This window comes from Nomascus leucogenys, chromosome 15 (assembly GCF_006542625.1).
Source record: "Nomascus leucogenys isolate Asia chromosome 15, Asia_NLE_v1, whole genome shotgun sequence".
Classification (NCBI taxonomy): Eukaryota; Metazoa; Chordata; class Mammalia; order Primates; family Hylobatidae; genus Nomascus; species Nomascus leucogenys.
In genome coordinates, this window is record NC_044395.1 from 28,219,920 (window position 1) to 28,235,543 (window position 15,624).

Below are 15,624 nucleotides of genomic sequence, written 5' to 3' on the forward strand. Positions count from 1 at the left end.
AAGGGAAATACGGCATCCTTTCTAAGAACCAAGCATTCTTGGTGACAGCCAGTAAGCTCATGAAGAATATGGGACAATTTACCAGTCACCTTTCACCCACCTGAGCATGATGAGGTGTCCAGGTGCTCTGTGAGATACTAGGAGAGAGAAGAAAGCATTTCTCATCTTTAAAGTTTATCTATATCTGTCTGCCTACATCTCATTCCAATATCTCTTCTCTCTCTGTCTCTTTTTAAGGCACCAGAGCACCCTAGAACACAAAACAGCTGGAAAGCAGACTTTCTAATTTGCTGCTTCTCTTGATTGTGTCCTGGGAAGATTGTTCAGTAATGTAGACTACCGGAGCTCTCTGACCCTCTGCTCTTATGCCCCATAGAAAATTCAAAGAGGGACAGACCTAGGACTGTTGGATTGAAGGACTGAGGTGGTCACGAGTCCCATGGAACAGGGATGGTTAATTGCCTAATTGTGTACATTGTTCTTTTTGGCTAATCTTATCCTCAATACTGACCCCCTCACCCTGACTTCTTTCTTCCATCTGTGCCCAAATATCCAAGAAATTCCCAGATATTTCTTAAGTATTAGCCTAGAGGTCAAGGAGAAAAATGTTATGAGAATGAAATTCTATTAGGAGCGAAAAGAAATTCTTTTAAATGGTCTAAAACTAAAATAAATGAGGTAAATGGGATGGGCATGGTGGCTCATGCCTGTAATCCCAGCACTTTGGGAGGCTGAGGTGGACAAATCTCTTGAGCCCAGGAGTTCGAGACTAGCCTGGGCAACATGGTGAAACCCTGTCTCTACAAAAATTTAAAAAAAAAAAAATAGCCAGGTATGGTGACATGCCCCTGTAATCCCAGCTACATGGGAGGCTGAGGTGGGAGGACTGCTTGAGCCCGGGATGGAGAGGTTGTGGAGAGCCCACATCATGCCAATGTACTCCAGTCTAAGTAGGCAGAGTGAGACCGTGTCTTAAAATAAACAAGGTGAATGCATAGCTCTAATATATTTATTTACACCACCTTTATTTCTGGAATAATGTAAAGATTTTGATTCTAAAGTTTTGAGAAAAGATAAACTGAGATAGGCAAATTATTTAAAGTTTTATAAAAACAGCTATAGTAATATGTAAGGGAGCAGTTGTATGTATTTTTAGTACTTAAGCCTCCTCTTCTATGTTCAGAAAATGATGTAAGTTTTTTCAGACATTTGCATAAGCATTATCTTTTCCCCATCTCCATGCTTAGTTTAGCCATCTTTATTCTTATCCAGTGCCATTCACGAACAGGTGGGAGATGGTGAAAATAAATGAAATGCACTATTTTAAACTGTGTCTGTTGTATTTAAAACTATATGAAAACACCGAGGCAATTATAAAGGAATTCAGAACAAAGTCAACATTTAGACAGTTTTTTTTTTTTTTTTGTAGTCTGTTTACATTGTCCACTTGTTTCATTTTGGTTTAGCTCAAGGAAATAAACTCAGGAGCAATGGAATTGATACATTCTACTTTCACTTTTCCTGCTCCTCATGAAGCAAAACCCACTAATTACTTTGAAGGAATCCACTAACACTTCCACATATATTTAATTTTGCTAAACTTGTATAGAGCTGCCTTAGAGGAAGGGAGAAGAGAGAAAAATGGAGCATTCCTGGAAAGCTGCATTAAGACAGTTGTGTTTCTGCCAATATTCTTAAGGTGCCGAATATATCTGGAAAGAAAAAAAAAACACAAAGATATATTACTTACACTTAATGTATATGCCAATTACTTAAACTTTCCAGACATTTTGATATTAGAGAATGTGTGATTATTTATTCATTCATGCAGTGCACAAGGTAGTTTGCCATTTCCCATTCTCTATACATTAAGCATAGCCATGTAACTTGCTCTGGTCAATGAATCATGAAAAGAAGATATATATGTCACATCTGGGAGGAAGCTTTAAGAGCTCCAGTACAATTGGTCAGAACCTCTTTTCCTTTGCTGTGGCGACTAGTTCCCAATGTGGAGGTTCTGTTAGCATTGTTCCTGGAGTGAAGAGATGTGGCACAGTTTCTCTCCTTCGCTCCAATCCCTTAATCCAAATGGATATGTAGAATGAATGAGAAGTACACTTTTGCTTATTTAGTACATTAAGATTTGGAGGTTAAATTGTTACTATATCATAATCTAACCCAGCCTATGAAAACATTTTTTAGGTTTCTGTATGTTGGATATTTATGAATAATTGTGAGAATTTCATTTCCTAATATGTGTCACTGTTTTTTTGATGTCTGTGTCTTCCCTACCTCTTTGGTCCTATAGAAACCTTTGGTTTCTAATATTTGGAAATTAAATATATATATTTAGTTTACACACCTATGGAGAGAAAGACAGAAAGGTCTCGCTCTTGCTTTGTCACCCAGTCTGGAGTGCAGTGGTGAAATCATAGCCCACTGCAGCCTTGATCTCCTGGGCTCTAGCGATCCCAAGTAGCTGGGACTACAGGTAAGGGCCACCTTACCTGGATAATTTTTATTTTTATTTTTGTAGAGATTGAGGTCTCACTGTGTTGCCCAGGCTAGTCTTGAACTCTTGGACTCAAGCAGTCCTCCTGCCTTGGTCTCCCAAAATGTTGGGATTCCAGGTGTCAGCCGCCACGCTTAAAGTTTTATACAATCATGTATGGATTGTAATATGAATTTGTCATATTTACATTGTGCCCACATTTATTTTGTACTTCATTCATTTATATATCAGTTGGTAACATATTGGTCTAACTTTTCTATGCAATTAGAGTACATACTCCTAAGGAGAAAATGCAACATATAACTAATCTCCATGTATTCTTGTGCAAATTCTAGTAATATACATTTAATGGAATTCAAATCACTTTTTTTCTGAAAAGATAATTGAGATGCTGATGAGTATGACGATGATGATGATAGACATTTCAGGAAGTGATTGTGCTCTAGGAACTTGGATGTTCAGAGCTACTGCAAAGCATTTTGATTTGTGCGGGGAATTTACTGACTATATGTTCTGATATCTGACTACCAGAAATAAGTTTCAAAGTACACAGCTAATAGCATCATAGATTTTTAAAGTGTATACAAATATGAAAGGGTGGGATAATGTGAAGATTAGCAAAGAACATTGTCTTATTTGGGGGAAAATGGTAAATAGCCACATTTTAGATGTTTATTCTTTGATGGGTGTCTTCCTCAGTGAGAATTATTTCTAGGAAGTATATTTTAGTCTTTGGAATAAAACTTTTGCCAACTCATATTGCATTGTCTTTCTATTCTTACAGTATAATTTTATTTTCATTTTTCTGGCATCAGAAAACAGGTCTTAAAGTGAAATTTTTGAATATAATGATAGATCTGGGGGTATTTGAATCAGTTTTGATGCATATTTCCTGATGATCAAGTGATAAGTTTTGCACTGTTGGTCTCATGAGCTTCTTAAGTGTTCTCATAATATTCCCTAAATTAGTGCTCATATAATTTCATGCAGTATATCTTTTTAATATTGTAGTGTTAGAATGCTTTTACATGGAAATTTAATTTTTGATATTAAAAATAATAGAATATTTTATAATTCTTGGTATATTTATGCTGGAAGCATCTCCATCACTGACGCATATTTTTCCTATACAGATCTATGTAGCACACAGATCTAGATGGCGCTCATAAAATGAATGATGAAAATAAGCAAACAGTGAAAATTACTTATTGTAATTATGGTTAGCGTGGTTGACTTATTTATTCATTTAGCAAATATTCAATAAATATGAGATATTTAATAAATAGCTATATTATAGACATTATGCTAAGCTCTGAATACAGAGATGGAAAAAACATAGTCCCATTTCTTTTTTTCTTTTTTTTTTTTTGAGTCTCGCTGTGTCGCCCAGGTTGGAGTGCAGTGGCGTGATCTCCGCTCACTGCAAGCTCCGCCTCCCAGGTTCACACCATTCTCCTACCTCAGTCTCCCGAGTAGCTGGGACTACAGGCACCCGCCATCATGCCCGGCTAATTTTTTTTGTACTTTTAGTAGAGATGGGGTTTCGCCGTGTTAGCCAGGATGGTCTTGATCTCCTGAACATAGTCCCATTTCTTAAAAGCTCACATCGTAGCCAGGGATATGTATTGACTTTATATAGATACATATTGATTATAGCTTGTGCTGAATGTTAAAGCAGAGAGATGTGGAAGTGCTGTCGAAACAGAATAAAGAAAGGATTAGTTCTTTGAGAAATTATTTGATAAAAACTAAAGGAAGGAACATGGAGCACATCACAGAAAAAGTGACACTGGAATTGTGCATTTAGTACAATTTTTCATCTCTTCAGCCTAATTAATATTAAAACTATTGAGGATTTTATTAGGTTGGTGCAAAAGTAATTGCAGTTTTTGCCATTAATACCACCATCTCTATTGTGGATAATTAGAGAGCTTTTCTCTAAAGTAATAGAACTTTTATTCCATGTTCTATGCTTTGGAAATTTGGCAGTTTTAACCTGGGGTAAATATTTAAAATATTTATCAACAGCAATGGACATTCAGAATGGATGTTGACAATAGAATTAGAAGAGGGTCTGGAAAGTCCCCTACAGTAGCTGTTAACTCTCAATTATATGGTTACGGATGGGCCTCTGCACCTCAATTTTTCATCTTTCAAATATCACTAATACTTGTTTCTTCTTTTAAAATTATACTTTAAGTTCTGGGGTACATGTGCAGAAAATGCAGGTTTTGTTACATAGGTATACACGTGCCATGGTGGTTTGCTGCACCCATCAACCTGTCATCTACATTAGGTATTCTCCTAATGCTATCCCTCCCCTAGCCCCCCAACCCCCGACAGGCCCCAGCATGTGATGTCCCTGTCCATGTGTTCTCATTGTTCAACTCCTACTTATGAGTGAGAACATGCAGTGTTTGGTTTTCTGTTCCTGTGCTAGTTTGCTGAGAACAATGGCTTCCAGCTTTATCCATGTCCCTGCAAAAGACATGAACTCATCCTTTTTCATGGCTGCATAGTATTCCATGGTGTACACGTGCCACTTTTTTCTTTTTTTGAGACCAAGTCTCACTCTGTCACCAGGCTGGAGTGCAGTGGTGTGATCTTGGCTCACTGCAACCTCCGCCTCCTGGGTTCAAATGATTCTCCTGCCTCAGCCTCCCTACTAGCTGGGACCACAGGCACACACCATCATGCCCAGTTAATTTTTTGTATTTTTAGTAGAGATGGGGTTTTACCATGTTGGAGGATGGTCTCAATCTGGTGACCTTGTGATCTGCTGCCTCAGCCTCCCAAAGTGCTGGGATTACAGGCGTGAGCCACTGCACCCGGCCCAATACTTGTTTCTTTCATGTAGGATATTTGCGAAGATAAAATGAGACAATGTACATAAAGTGGTTGACACAATTAATGGTATGGAGTATGAATATTTAAGAAACATTAGGCATTACAATTTTTAAGAGTAAGAAAGAACAGACCTGATGAAAAATTACACATATATCTAAAAGTGTGGAACAATTTTCTTCAGGTGGAAAAACTGGGAAAAAAATACTTTCCACAGGAATACTTGAAAGTTGGAAGGAGATGAAGGGATGGCTCTGGAAAAGGCGATTATTTGGAAATTATCTAGGCAAAATACTGACAGTTCTATTTTCGTGGGGGATAATTATTTTATATTATAGTTGTTCCTAATTTCAATGATCATCTCTAGTGATAATGTTAATGAACAACCCTGGAGTGAGATGTCAGTATTTGACTGTGGCTGTTTGCAAACTCTGCTGTGATTATACACAGTTGTCTAATTGCTTAATTTATTGATGTTTTGCCGACATGTTTTTCAGCAACATTTGTGATTGCAGATAACTAATCATTTCTCTTCAGGCTCATTATCATACGTTTGCATTTGATTTGTCTGATTGCTGCAGGTGGAAACAATAGGTGATGCCTACTGTGTTGCAGCAGGGCTCCACAGAAAAAGCCTCTGCCATGCTAAACCCATTGCTCTGATGGCGTTGAAGATGATGGAACTTTCAGAAGAGGTGCTGACACCTGATGGAAGACCTATTCAGGTAACCCTCCCAACAATCTAGTTTGAGTAGTAAGTGCACCATTAACTGGAGGAGGCAAATAATTCCCTTCCAAGTTCCACTTTTTGTAATTTATAGATCTAGACAAGTTGGGTGCTTAAGGAGGACAAGGAGTGACTAGAGATAACTCATAAATCCAGGAAAAGAACAAATGGAATACGACCAAGATAGGAAAAGGTTTGTGGAAGGCAAATTACTGTGGAGGAAAGAAAGAGCTAAAAGATTAGGCCCAAGGGAAGAACTTACTGTCAGTGACCAGGTCACCAAATCCAAGCAAGAATGATGATGAGATTTGGAGTTTTAGAGGTAATCCAAGAAGCAAAACACACAAAAAAGCAAGAAAATGGAGGACCTGCACAACTTCCTGCAGATAGTATACAGGTATTCCTTGTGAAACTTCAGCCCTCAGAGTTACTTCTGGAGATTTTCTTGTGGCAGAGTTTGAAGATTGCAGCCTAGTAACTGTGAAAACTTTAAAAACAGTGGAAAGTCCAGATCCTGGTGTATTGTACTCTTGGTTCTGATGGTCTGCAATCTGAGGTCTGCCTCTGGGAATGAATGAAGTCATCTACCATATTTCTGCTTGAGCCCAATGATGGATCCCAGAAGTGTCATTACTTTGAAATCAGAAATCTTATATTTGGGGAAGTAAACTTGTATTCAAGTCCACCCTTTTGTAACAGCTTACCAGCTAAGAGTTAAGAAAACACGGGGGTGGTGGTGGGGCGCAGGAAATGGCTAAAAATATGAGTACCATTCTAGTTCTGGCGTTATAGCAGATTGGGGACCCTGAACAACCCACCTGATTAAAATTATGAAAATGTTGCGTTAAATGTATCAAAAAATATTTTTAAAAAAACTATTAGGCACTTCTCTGAGCTCATAGGAAAGAGAAAAACCTGACAATTACACTATGTGTGTAGATTGAAAAAAAAAACCGTAATTGGTGAATTGAACTTAAGAGCCCTGTTATTAGCAATGATAGAAGGAAACTAGGAAATACTATTTCCCCCTGGAGGATGCCAACTTCCATCCTATCCTCAAATTATTTCCACAGATTCCATGTGTTGTAAAAAATAAGGTCCTAGTTTGTGGTTGTATTTTTATCTTTTAGTTGTTCTTGATAAGCCAGAAGGTTTAATTATAATGTTTTAAATGACACATATTTTCTTTTATAATTTGTAAATTTTTGACCTGACTAGTTCACAAAAAATCCTTCCCGACTTAAGTCAGAATTTCCTAATGATAAATTTGCAGTTTTATAGTATGAGTTTTTACATTTAACCCACCTGGAAGATAAAGGTTCTTAAAATGAGTAATAACATAATACCAAAAACAAAAGAAAAAAGCCACACACACACACGAAAACACAGTACTATGGGGAAGAACCAGGGGAAATTATAGATGTGAAAAAACTTATCTGGGATGTTTTCAGATATCAAACCTATCAGACATAGAATTAAAATGACAATTTTTAACGTAACTATAAAATAAAAAGAGGAGCTGAAAACTGTGAGAAAGGTACAAGACTTGGGAAAGAATCAGAGAACTTCTAAGCAATCAACATAATGCTTAAGAGAACAAAGTGGACAAGTTTAAAAGCAGATTAGACATAGATGAAGCAAGAATTTCTTCACTAAAAGAACTGAAGAAATTATCAGTAACTAAGTTCAGATATTTAAAAATGGGGAATATGAATAAGAGAATGTAAAATATAAAATATGTGGGAGACACGGTGGAGAGAGTGGAAAGATGTAATATATATTCAATTGAGGTTCCAAATGGAGGTAACAGAGTGAATACAAAAAAGAATTATTTTCAGGAACTATTAAAAGATGTCAATCAGTACCCACAGTAATCAGTACCCAGACACAGTACTTCCAAAGAATTCTGCAAAAGTTAAGCCATAGGAATCCAAAACTAAACCCATCTTAATGAGACTGCAGGGCACCAGAGAAAAAGAGCAATTGATAAATTATAAAAGTAACAGGCTGGGCGCGGTGGCTCACGCCTGTAATCCCAGCACTTAGGGAGGCTGAGGGGGTGGATCACAAGGTCAGGGGTTCAAGACCAGCCTGGCCAAGATGGTGAAACCCTGTCTGTACTAAAATTACAAAAAATGAGCCAGGTGTAGTGGCAGGTGTCTGTAATCCCAGCTACTCCGGAGGCTGAGGCAGAGAATTGCTTGAACTCGGGAGGCAGAGGTTGCTGTGAACCGAGATGCGCCATTGCACTCCAGCCTGGGCGACAGAGCGAGACTCCGTCTCAAAAAAAAAAAATTATAAAAGTGACATTGATTGGTGTGAAAAGGACAAGGTATTCAATAAATGCTTGGGGGACTATTGGCTATTCATGAAGAAAACTAATTGAAATTGGTATTGTACTTGATGAATCTTTATATAAATCAATTCTTGGTGTGGGGAGGTAGATGTAAAAATTCATATTATAAAACTATAAATTTGTCATTAGAAAATTTTGACAAGTAGGGAAGGATTTTTTTGTGAACTCATCAGGTCAAAAATTTGCAAATCATAATATAAAAGTTTAGAGCATTAAAATTAAAACCTTCCTGTTAAGAAGAACTAAAAAATTAAAATACAATTACAAACTAGGAGAATATTTTTTGTGACACATGTAATCAATAAGTATCTAGTTAACCTTGTCAGTAATCAAATTAATAGAAATTTACAACACTATCATATAGCATTTCTCCCTACTAGTTTGACACAACTTTGAAAGTCTGACAGTGCCACTGTTGGTGAGGATCTGTAGCAGCAGGAAATCATACCCATAGCTAGTGGAAGTATAAATGGTACAATTTACTTGGCATTACCTGGTAAAGTTTAACTTTTGCATGTCCTACAACACAGCATTTCCTCTCCTAGATGTTTACACATGTACAAGGGAAGTACTTGTGCACGTGTAGAAAAAGTCACACACAAGAATAGTTTTTGTAATAGTCTGAAACTCTAGCTAATTCAAATATCCATCAACAGTGGGATAGATACTGTGATATATTTATGCCTTGGTATACCATATAGTTGGGAGTATGAATGACCTCAGCTACTGACATCAACATGGATGAATGTCAAAAACATAATCTTGAACAAAAGTCATTAAAGAATGCTGTAGTATTATTCCACTTAACTAAAGTTTAAAACTGGAAAAATGGAAACAATTCTATTTAGAAATACCTGCATTGATGGCAAAAAATGTGAAAAAAAAAAGGGAATGATTAATACAAAATTCAATCTGGTGCTTATCTCTGAGGGAAAGATGATGGGAGGTAAGACGATACAATAGGGAAAATAAACATAGTATAAAATTTTTTTGTTACTCTTCTTTAATATGCACTTATATGTTCATATTTAACCATTTAAAAGTGGAAAGAGAGTTTTCTAACCACTCCTATCAGAGTTTTAATGATGAAAAGCATTAAAAATAAAAATCTAGTTTAAGTTCCCTCAGGGCATAATTATTGAGTTATTCAAATATATGAATGGTACTTCTACCACTGCCAGGAAAACAAACAAAAGAAATACTGTCTCAGATTTGCTGCACACTGCAAATATAGACATTCCAGATTGAACTAATCAGTTCTTAAATTTTCAAGCCTACCAGCTGCACAGGCTTCTCATTTGGGATTGTTTTTGATGTTGGATTTTCTTTTATGGAGAGTATGTTTGTCTTGAATTTAGCATTGTCATAGTACAGTTAAATTACCCGAAAACAAAACCAGGGAATTGAGTTTTACAGTGTGTTCATCAATATTTTCATTTGTGGGATTTCATATTAGCTATTTCTTATGAATCAGATAGTCTTATTAAATCAGAAGAGGAAATGTCCATAAAGATTTAATAAGAATGCAGAAAGAGAATTCAAAATAATAAACCACCTTAGTAATTTTAGTTTCGTTACTAATTTATAGTATTTGCATGATTTGGGATTATTTTTCAGCATATTAATTTGATTTTAAATTGCCTTCTAGCTTGGTGCTGTGGGAACATTTCCAAACTTATTGAGAGAATCTTTTATTATAAAACTGTTGGGGTGTTGTAGTACAGTTGATATGTGGTAGCTTAGTGTTTACCTCAAATTATGTAAGTTTTTAGGTGATTTAAATTACAAGTTATTATAATTGCAATAATTGACTAAAACTGAAACCAGACTTTGAAAAGTAAATTGATAATTTGTATGTGGTTTTATGAACCTTTAAGGCATCCTGTAATGATGGGAAATAGGAGCCAAAATTGTCATATACAATTGCTTGGAAATGATTGGTAATGCCCTTGACTCACTAATTGTAAAACTGCCTGCATTTATGTTTTTTTAATTTTGAAAATAACCAGAGAATGTAGCATTTTGTTTTTTCAGTTTATAAATACTCAAGTAAATTATCATTCAATAAGTACTCTAACGAAACTCAGAGGCTACTTCTAGACTATATCTATAAAGCATCCATAAATATGGTCTATCTATACAATACATTCTGAAAAATCAGTTCATGTTGACTTTAATTAGAACTGCTTTTATAAAAAAAGTAATTAGAACTTTTTCACCCTGGATCAATATGGTATTTCTTCTGCTGGCTGAAAATATGGAAGAACAGCATTATGACTATTTCCTTTTTATTCTTCTCAAAGGAGAATCTGATTTTCTTTTTTTTTTCCCTCGAGACACAGGGTCTTGCTCTGTTGTCCAGGCTGGAGTGCAGTGGCACCATCACAGCTTACTACAGCCTCAACCTCCTGTGCTCAAGGGATCCTCCCAACTCAGTCTCTGGAGTAGCTGGGACCACAAACGTGGAACCACACCTATTTAAAAAAATTTTTTTAGTAGAGATGGGGGTCTCCCTATGTTGCCCAGGCTGGTCGTGAACTCCTGGCCTCAAGCAGTCCTCCTGCCTCAGCCTCCCAAAATGTTGGGATTACAGGCATGAGCCACCATGCCAGGACTGAATTTTTACATTTTAAACAGTAGACAATTGAAAAGTAAAATTATATTTATATTCTCTTTTCCTTGTTTGCACTAGCAAACTGAATTCACTAGAAAAATGTATTACTTTACACTGTTCTCTAATCTTGTGAACCCAAAGGTATTTTGAATAGTTTTTAGTGCTCACTGGCTAACTTGTACTAATAGTTTAACCACACTTTGATTAAAATAACCAAATATTTATTACTGCCTATGATTTATTCTTTCTTTAAAAAACACTGTTGATAGGGAAAGGGAAGTTGGGTCAAGGATTAACTAGAAAATGTGCCTAGGGTATATGAGAAAGACAAATAGCATTTTCACGATTTAAGGCTTTTGAAGAATATTGAGTATGTCCAAATGTCTTTTAATTCTGTACTTAGTTTGAAAACTATTTTCATTAAATTTTATCTCATAGGCATACAAATTCAAATTTTCTTCATTAGTTCAAAGACAGTGCATTTTATATAATGAGGCAAGTGTGGAGGAAACATTGTGAACTAGAGTTAAACAATGTGTAATCATGTTGTAATACTAATGTGTTTAGCAATCTCAATTGCAAATCAGGGAAATGCTATGAGAAAAAGACTCAGCATTTCCCTGATTTGCAATTGAGATTGCTAAACACATTAGTATTACTGACTGGTGCAAAAGCAGGAATATTAATGTACAATTTACATGTATTGTAACACAGTAAATTATAGCTCCTTAAGCTTCAACTTTTAATGAGCTTACAGGATTTTTTGAGATTATGCAATAATTATTCTCTAATTAATTTTTAATTTTTAAATAGTTTTTGCTATTTGCAAAGGAAACCTGATGTTATTTTAATATTTGGAGGGATTTGGGTTTTGGAAATATTGCAATATTTAATTAACCCTATCAGATTTCAGCCTGAGACTGTATTTAGGAAAAAAGAAAAACCAATTACAGTTGGCACTCCATATCCATGAGTTCTGCATCCTCTGATTCAGCCAACTGTGGGTCAAAATGTAGGTAGGCCAGTGATAGTTGCTTCAGTACTGAACATGTATAGACATTTTTTCCTTGTCATTCTCTAAATAATACAGCATAACAACTATTTACTCATTATTTACAACATGTTACATATTATAAGTAATCTACAGAGGATTTAAAGATTTAAAGTATGTGGTAGGATGTCCATAGGTTATATGCATATACAACACTACTTAATATAAGGGCTGCAAGTCTCTTACATTACTTATAATACCTAACAAAAAGTAAATGCTATATAAATCATTGTAATACTATATCATTTTGTTTGTAGTTTTTAATTGTTGAATTGTTATTTTTGTTTGTTTATATTTCAATTTTATTTTTTTAATGCCATATTTTTAATCCACAGTTGGTTGAACATGCAGATGTGAAATCTGTGGATACACAGGGTCGACTGTATTTGGTAACCTAATTAATTTTCTAAGATTCTTTGATAATTATTTATTTATAAAACTCAAATTAGTACTTTTTAATCGCATTTAGATTAAAATCATATAAGGAGAAAAACCTAAGGGGTCAGAAAAAACTACATAGGCATTATATAAAATTACTGTTAAGATACTGATCCCAGTTATCCTCATTTCTCATGTTTATCAATTAGAAGTATTTAAATTTGCTTTTAATCTCCTAGATAATACATACAGTAGCAGTTTTCATAAGTCACTGTTCTATTGTAACAATATGGAAAAATACTATATAATATTACTGGTGAAACTTACGACTAGATAGATATATTTTCCGATAGATTTATCATTCTGCATAGTAAATTTATTTGGAACTATAAATTTGTTTGTTTTTAAAAAGTATTTATTTAAAGTATTAATATTTGTGAGTGTACCAGCAAAGTTATGAGTCTCTTCTGTAGTTTGCTTCCTTTTAATAATCAATGCCTCATTCTATATACTCTCCTTAGATCTATTTTCTAACTTGCCAATACTTCCCTCGGTTGGTTGTAAAAATTATTTATTAAACTCATCCACTTGATGCTTAAATGCTGATTATAGCAGTTTATAGTGTTTTGCAGTTCCATTTATCTGACAAAATTTTTCATACTGTTTTTATTTATTTTCTTGAATAAATCATCTGTAATGATTATAAATGCTTCTCCTGGTAAGTCAGCCTCTAGAACTCCTGCAGTCTATTACATCATTTGTTCTTTCACTTAATTTTCAGTCATGTTACTTGTTTCCTGTGTGACTAATTACACTTTTTTTTGTTTGAGTGCTGGAGATTGTATATAAAATATTATAGAAATAATTTAAGACTTAGGGTGATTTTGCAGGGAAATTTTAGTGTGCTTCTTGAAAGAGACTAGGGGCTCTAGCAGTCAGCGATCAGGGGATTTAAAGCTGGGTTTTGGTCTCTGTGAGGACCTGTCTACTTCTGGTTCACCTCTATGTTTTGGTATTACCCTTATACTTGTGGTCATGGTCCCATCTCAAAGTGGGGAGGTCTTTCTAACGTCTTTGCCCTAGGAATTCTTAGGCTCCAGTTTATGTTCCCTTAGCCCTGGCTGTCAAAAATGCTTCTCAGCTTCTCAACCTTTCCATTACCTTTTCTGGAGCCAGAAGATGCCCATAGGATAAAAGCACCGCCAAGTTTACTGTTCACTTCTCAGGTTTATCTTCTGCCATATCTTGGTACAAAAATTTTTCATTAGTTTGTTAGCTGACCAGCATAGGGTAATGCAAATGATATAACCTGCTATTTTATATGTATATATGCTAAGTTTCAAAATAATTCTGTGAAGGAAGTATTGCTATTATTTCCAGTTTGTAAATGAAGAAAATAAGCATAAAAAATAGTTAATCAGAGCTTCTAATATATATACTGTGTATACATTAAATAAAAGCATGTTAAATAACATTTATATTGTCAAATCTTCCTATTGCCTTGAATATTCCATTAAAGTTAGACTTTTCATGGCTTTAGTCTTCAAGAAATTTAAATGTATGTTAGATGTCCTCTTTGAAAAAGTAGAAATAAGTTCTCTATTTTAAAGGTATTCCATCCAAAAATAAAATAATTTGTTTTTAAATTAGAAAGTAAGAGACATTCTAGCTGCATGTGGTGATGGTGGTGGGGCATACCTGTAGTCCCAGATACTCGAGAAGCTGAGGAGGGAGGATGGCTTTAATCCAGGAGTTAGACACCAGCCTGTGCTGGACAGCATAACAATACCTTGTCTAGAAAGAGAGAGAGATTGGGATTGATTAAATTCAGTTATGTGAAAAAAATGAGTGTTATTTCTATCATTTTGTAAACTGCAATTACTGGCCAGATTGGATGGGGGATGTATTAGTCATGATGCTCTGCTTTTTTTCTATATTTTCCCCTTGTTTATTGTTTGTTGTGGATTGTAATGCAGAAGCTACATATTTAAACGTTTTATATTTACATTATTCATAGGGTAGTCATTGAATTTAAAGATTAGGTCATATTCTATTTAATTATTTTTATTTATTGAGCACATTTGTTTTAAGCATAGAATTACTCTTCTGGCATGATGCTATAGTGCTGAACTTTAATACACAAATTTATTTATAGACAAATCTACTTATTGAGCACATTATTTGTTTTAATTATAGAATTACTCTTCTGACATGATGCTGTAATGCTGAACTTTAATAGACAGAGCATCCTTAATGCCTTACAATTCCTCCATAAGACATCAACATAATGATTTAAAACACAATATTGTATCTGTGATGTGTATGTCAATGAGACAGAATTCCACTGCTAGTTTATTTTAGCTTTTATCTGTAATCATGAAAGATTCCAATTGTATATAATCACAATTTTAATCATATTTTCAGACTATAAAATAGTATATCAGGCATACATTTCTAAAAATGCTAGTCTTACTGAAAAGTTTTATTATGATATTTGTCAAACAGATTTCCCAAGCAGTCTTTTTGTGAATATATTTGCATATTTATGCTACAAGAAAGAATAGTTAATAAGTTAGTGAAAGGAAAAACAAAACTGAGTGATGGAAAAAAAGCTAAACTGATTCACATGAAACTGTGCATGCAAAGCACAAAATTGCTTAGTTTGATTTTGTGCAGCAGTCTTGACTTTCACATTTTTGGAAGAAAAATATATTCTTTAGTGGAGGCATGGTTTGAGTATTTTGTTAGTTAAATATTATCACTATGAGGATAACTACCTTTAAATAAGTTATAATCTATTTCATGTATTTTATCCTGCCTCTTGTCTCCAGATACAATGTCCATAGAAGAGGCTAAAAGTTATATTAGCAAATTCACTCATTTTTATTTGATTTTTGTGTGGTGTGCTTTAGAAGTGTGAAACTTCCAAGCAGTTAGGAAGCTCATGTTTTTATTTATCTGACGTTTATGTAAAGAATGGGAATCTCCATCTGCCAATTTTTTCCCCTGTAGAGACAGTAAATGTGATTTCATCAACCCATTTAGGAGGTTAGCCCATTATCTTTAGCATATGGTCCCTTTTTTAGGTGTTTTTGAATGGGTTTTTAATCTTTTACTGACACTTTAACTTAGTCTCTTTTAA

At 34.8% G+C, this 15,624-nt stretch overlaps 1 protein-coding gene across 1 annotated transcript in view; it reads left to right on the forward strand.

The window, feature by feature from the left end:
* Positions 1–15,624, forward strand: part of GUCY1A2 (guanylate cyclase 1 soluble subunit alpha 2) — a 357,730-nt gene that overhangs the window by 243,073 nt on the left and 99,033 nt on the right. Inside the window, exon 6 of the mRNA XM_030828948.1 lies at positions 5,938–6,081. Within this exon, the coding sequence (XP_030684808.1) occupies positions 5,938–6,081 (144 nt within the window). The remainder of the gene's footprint in view (positions 1–5,937; positions 6,082–15,624) is intronic.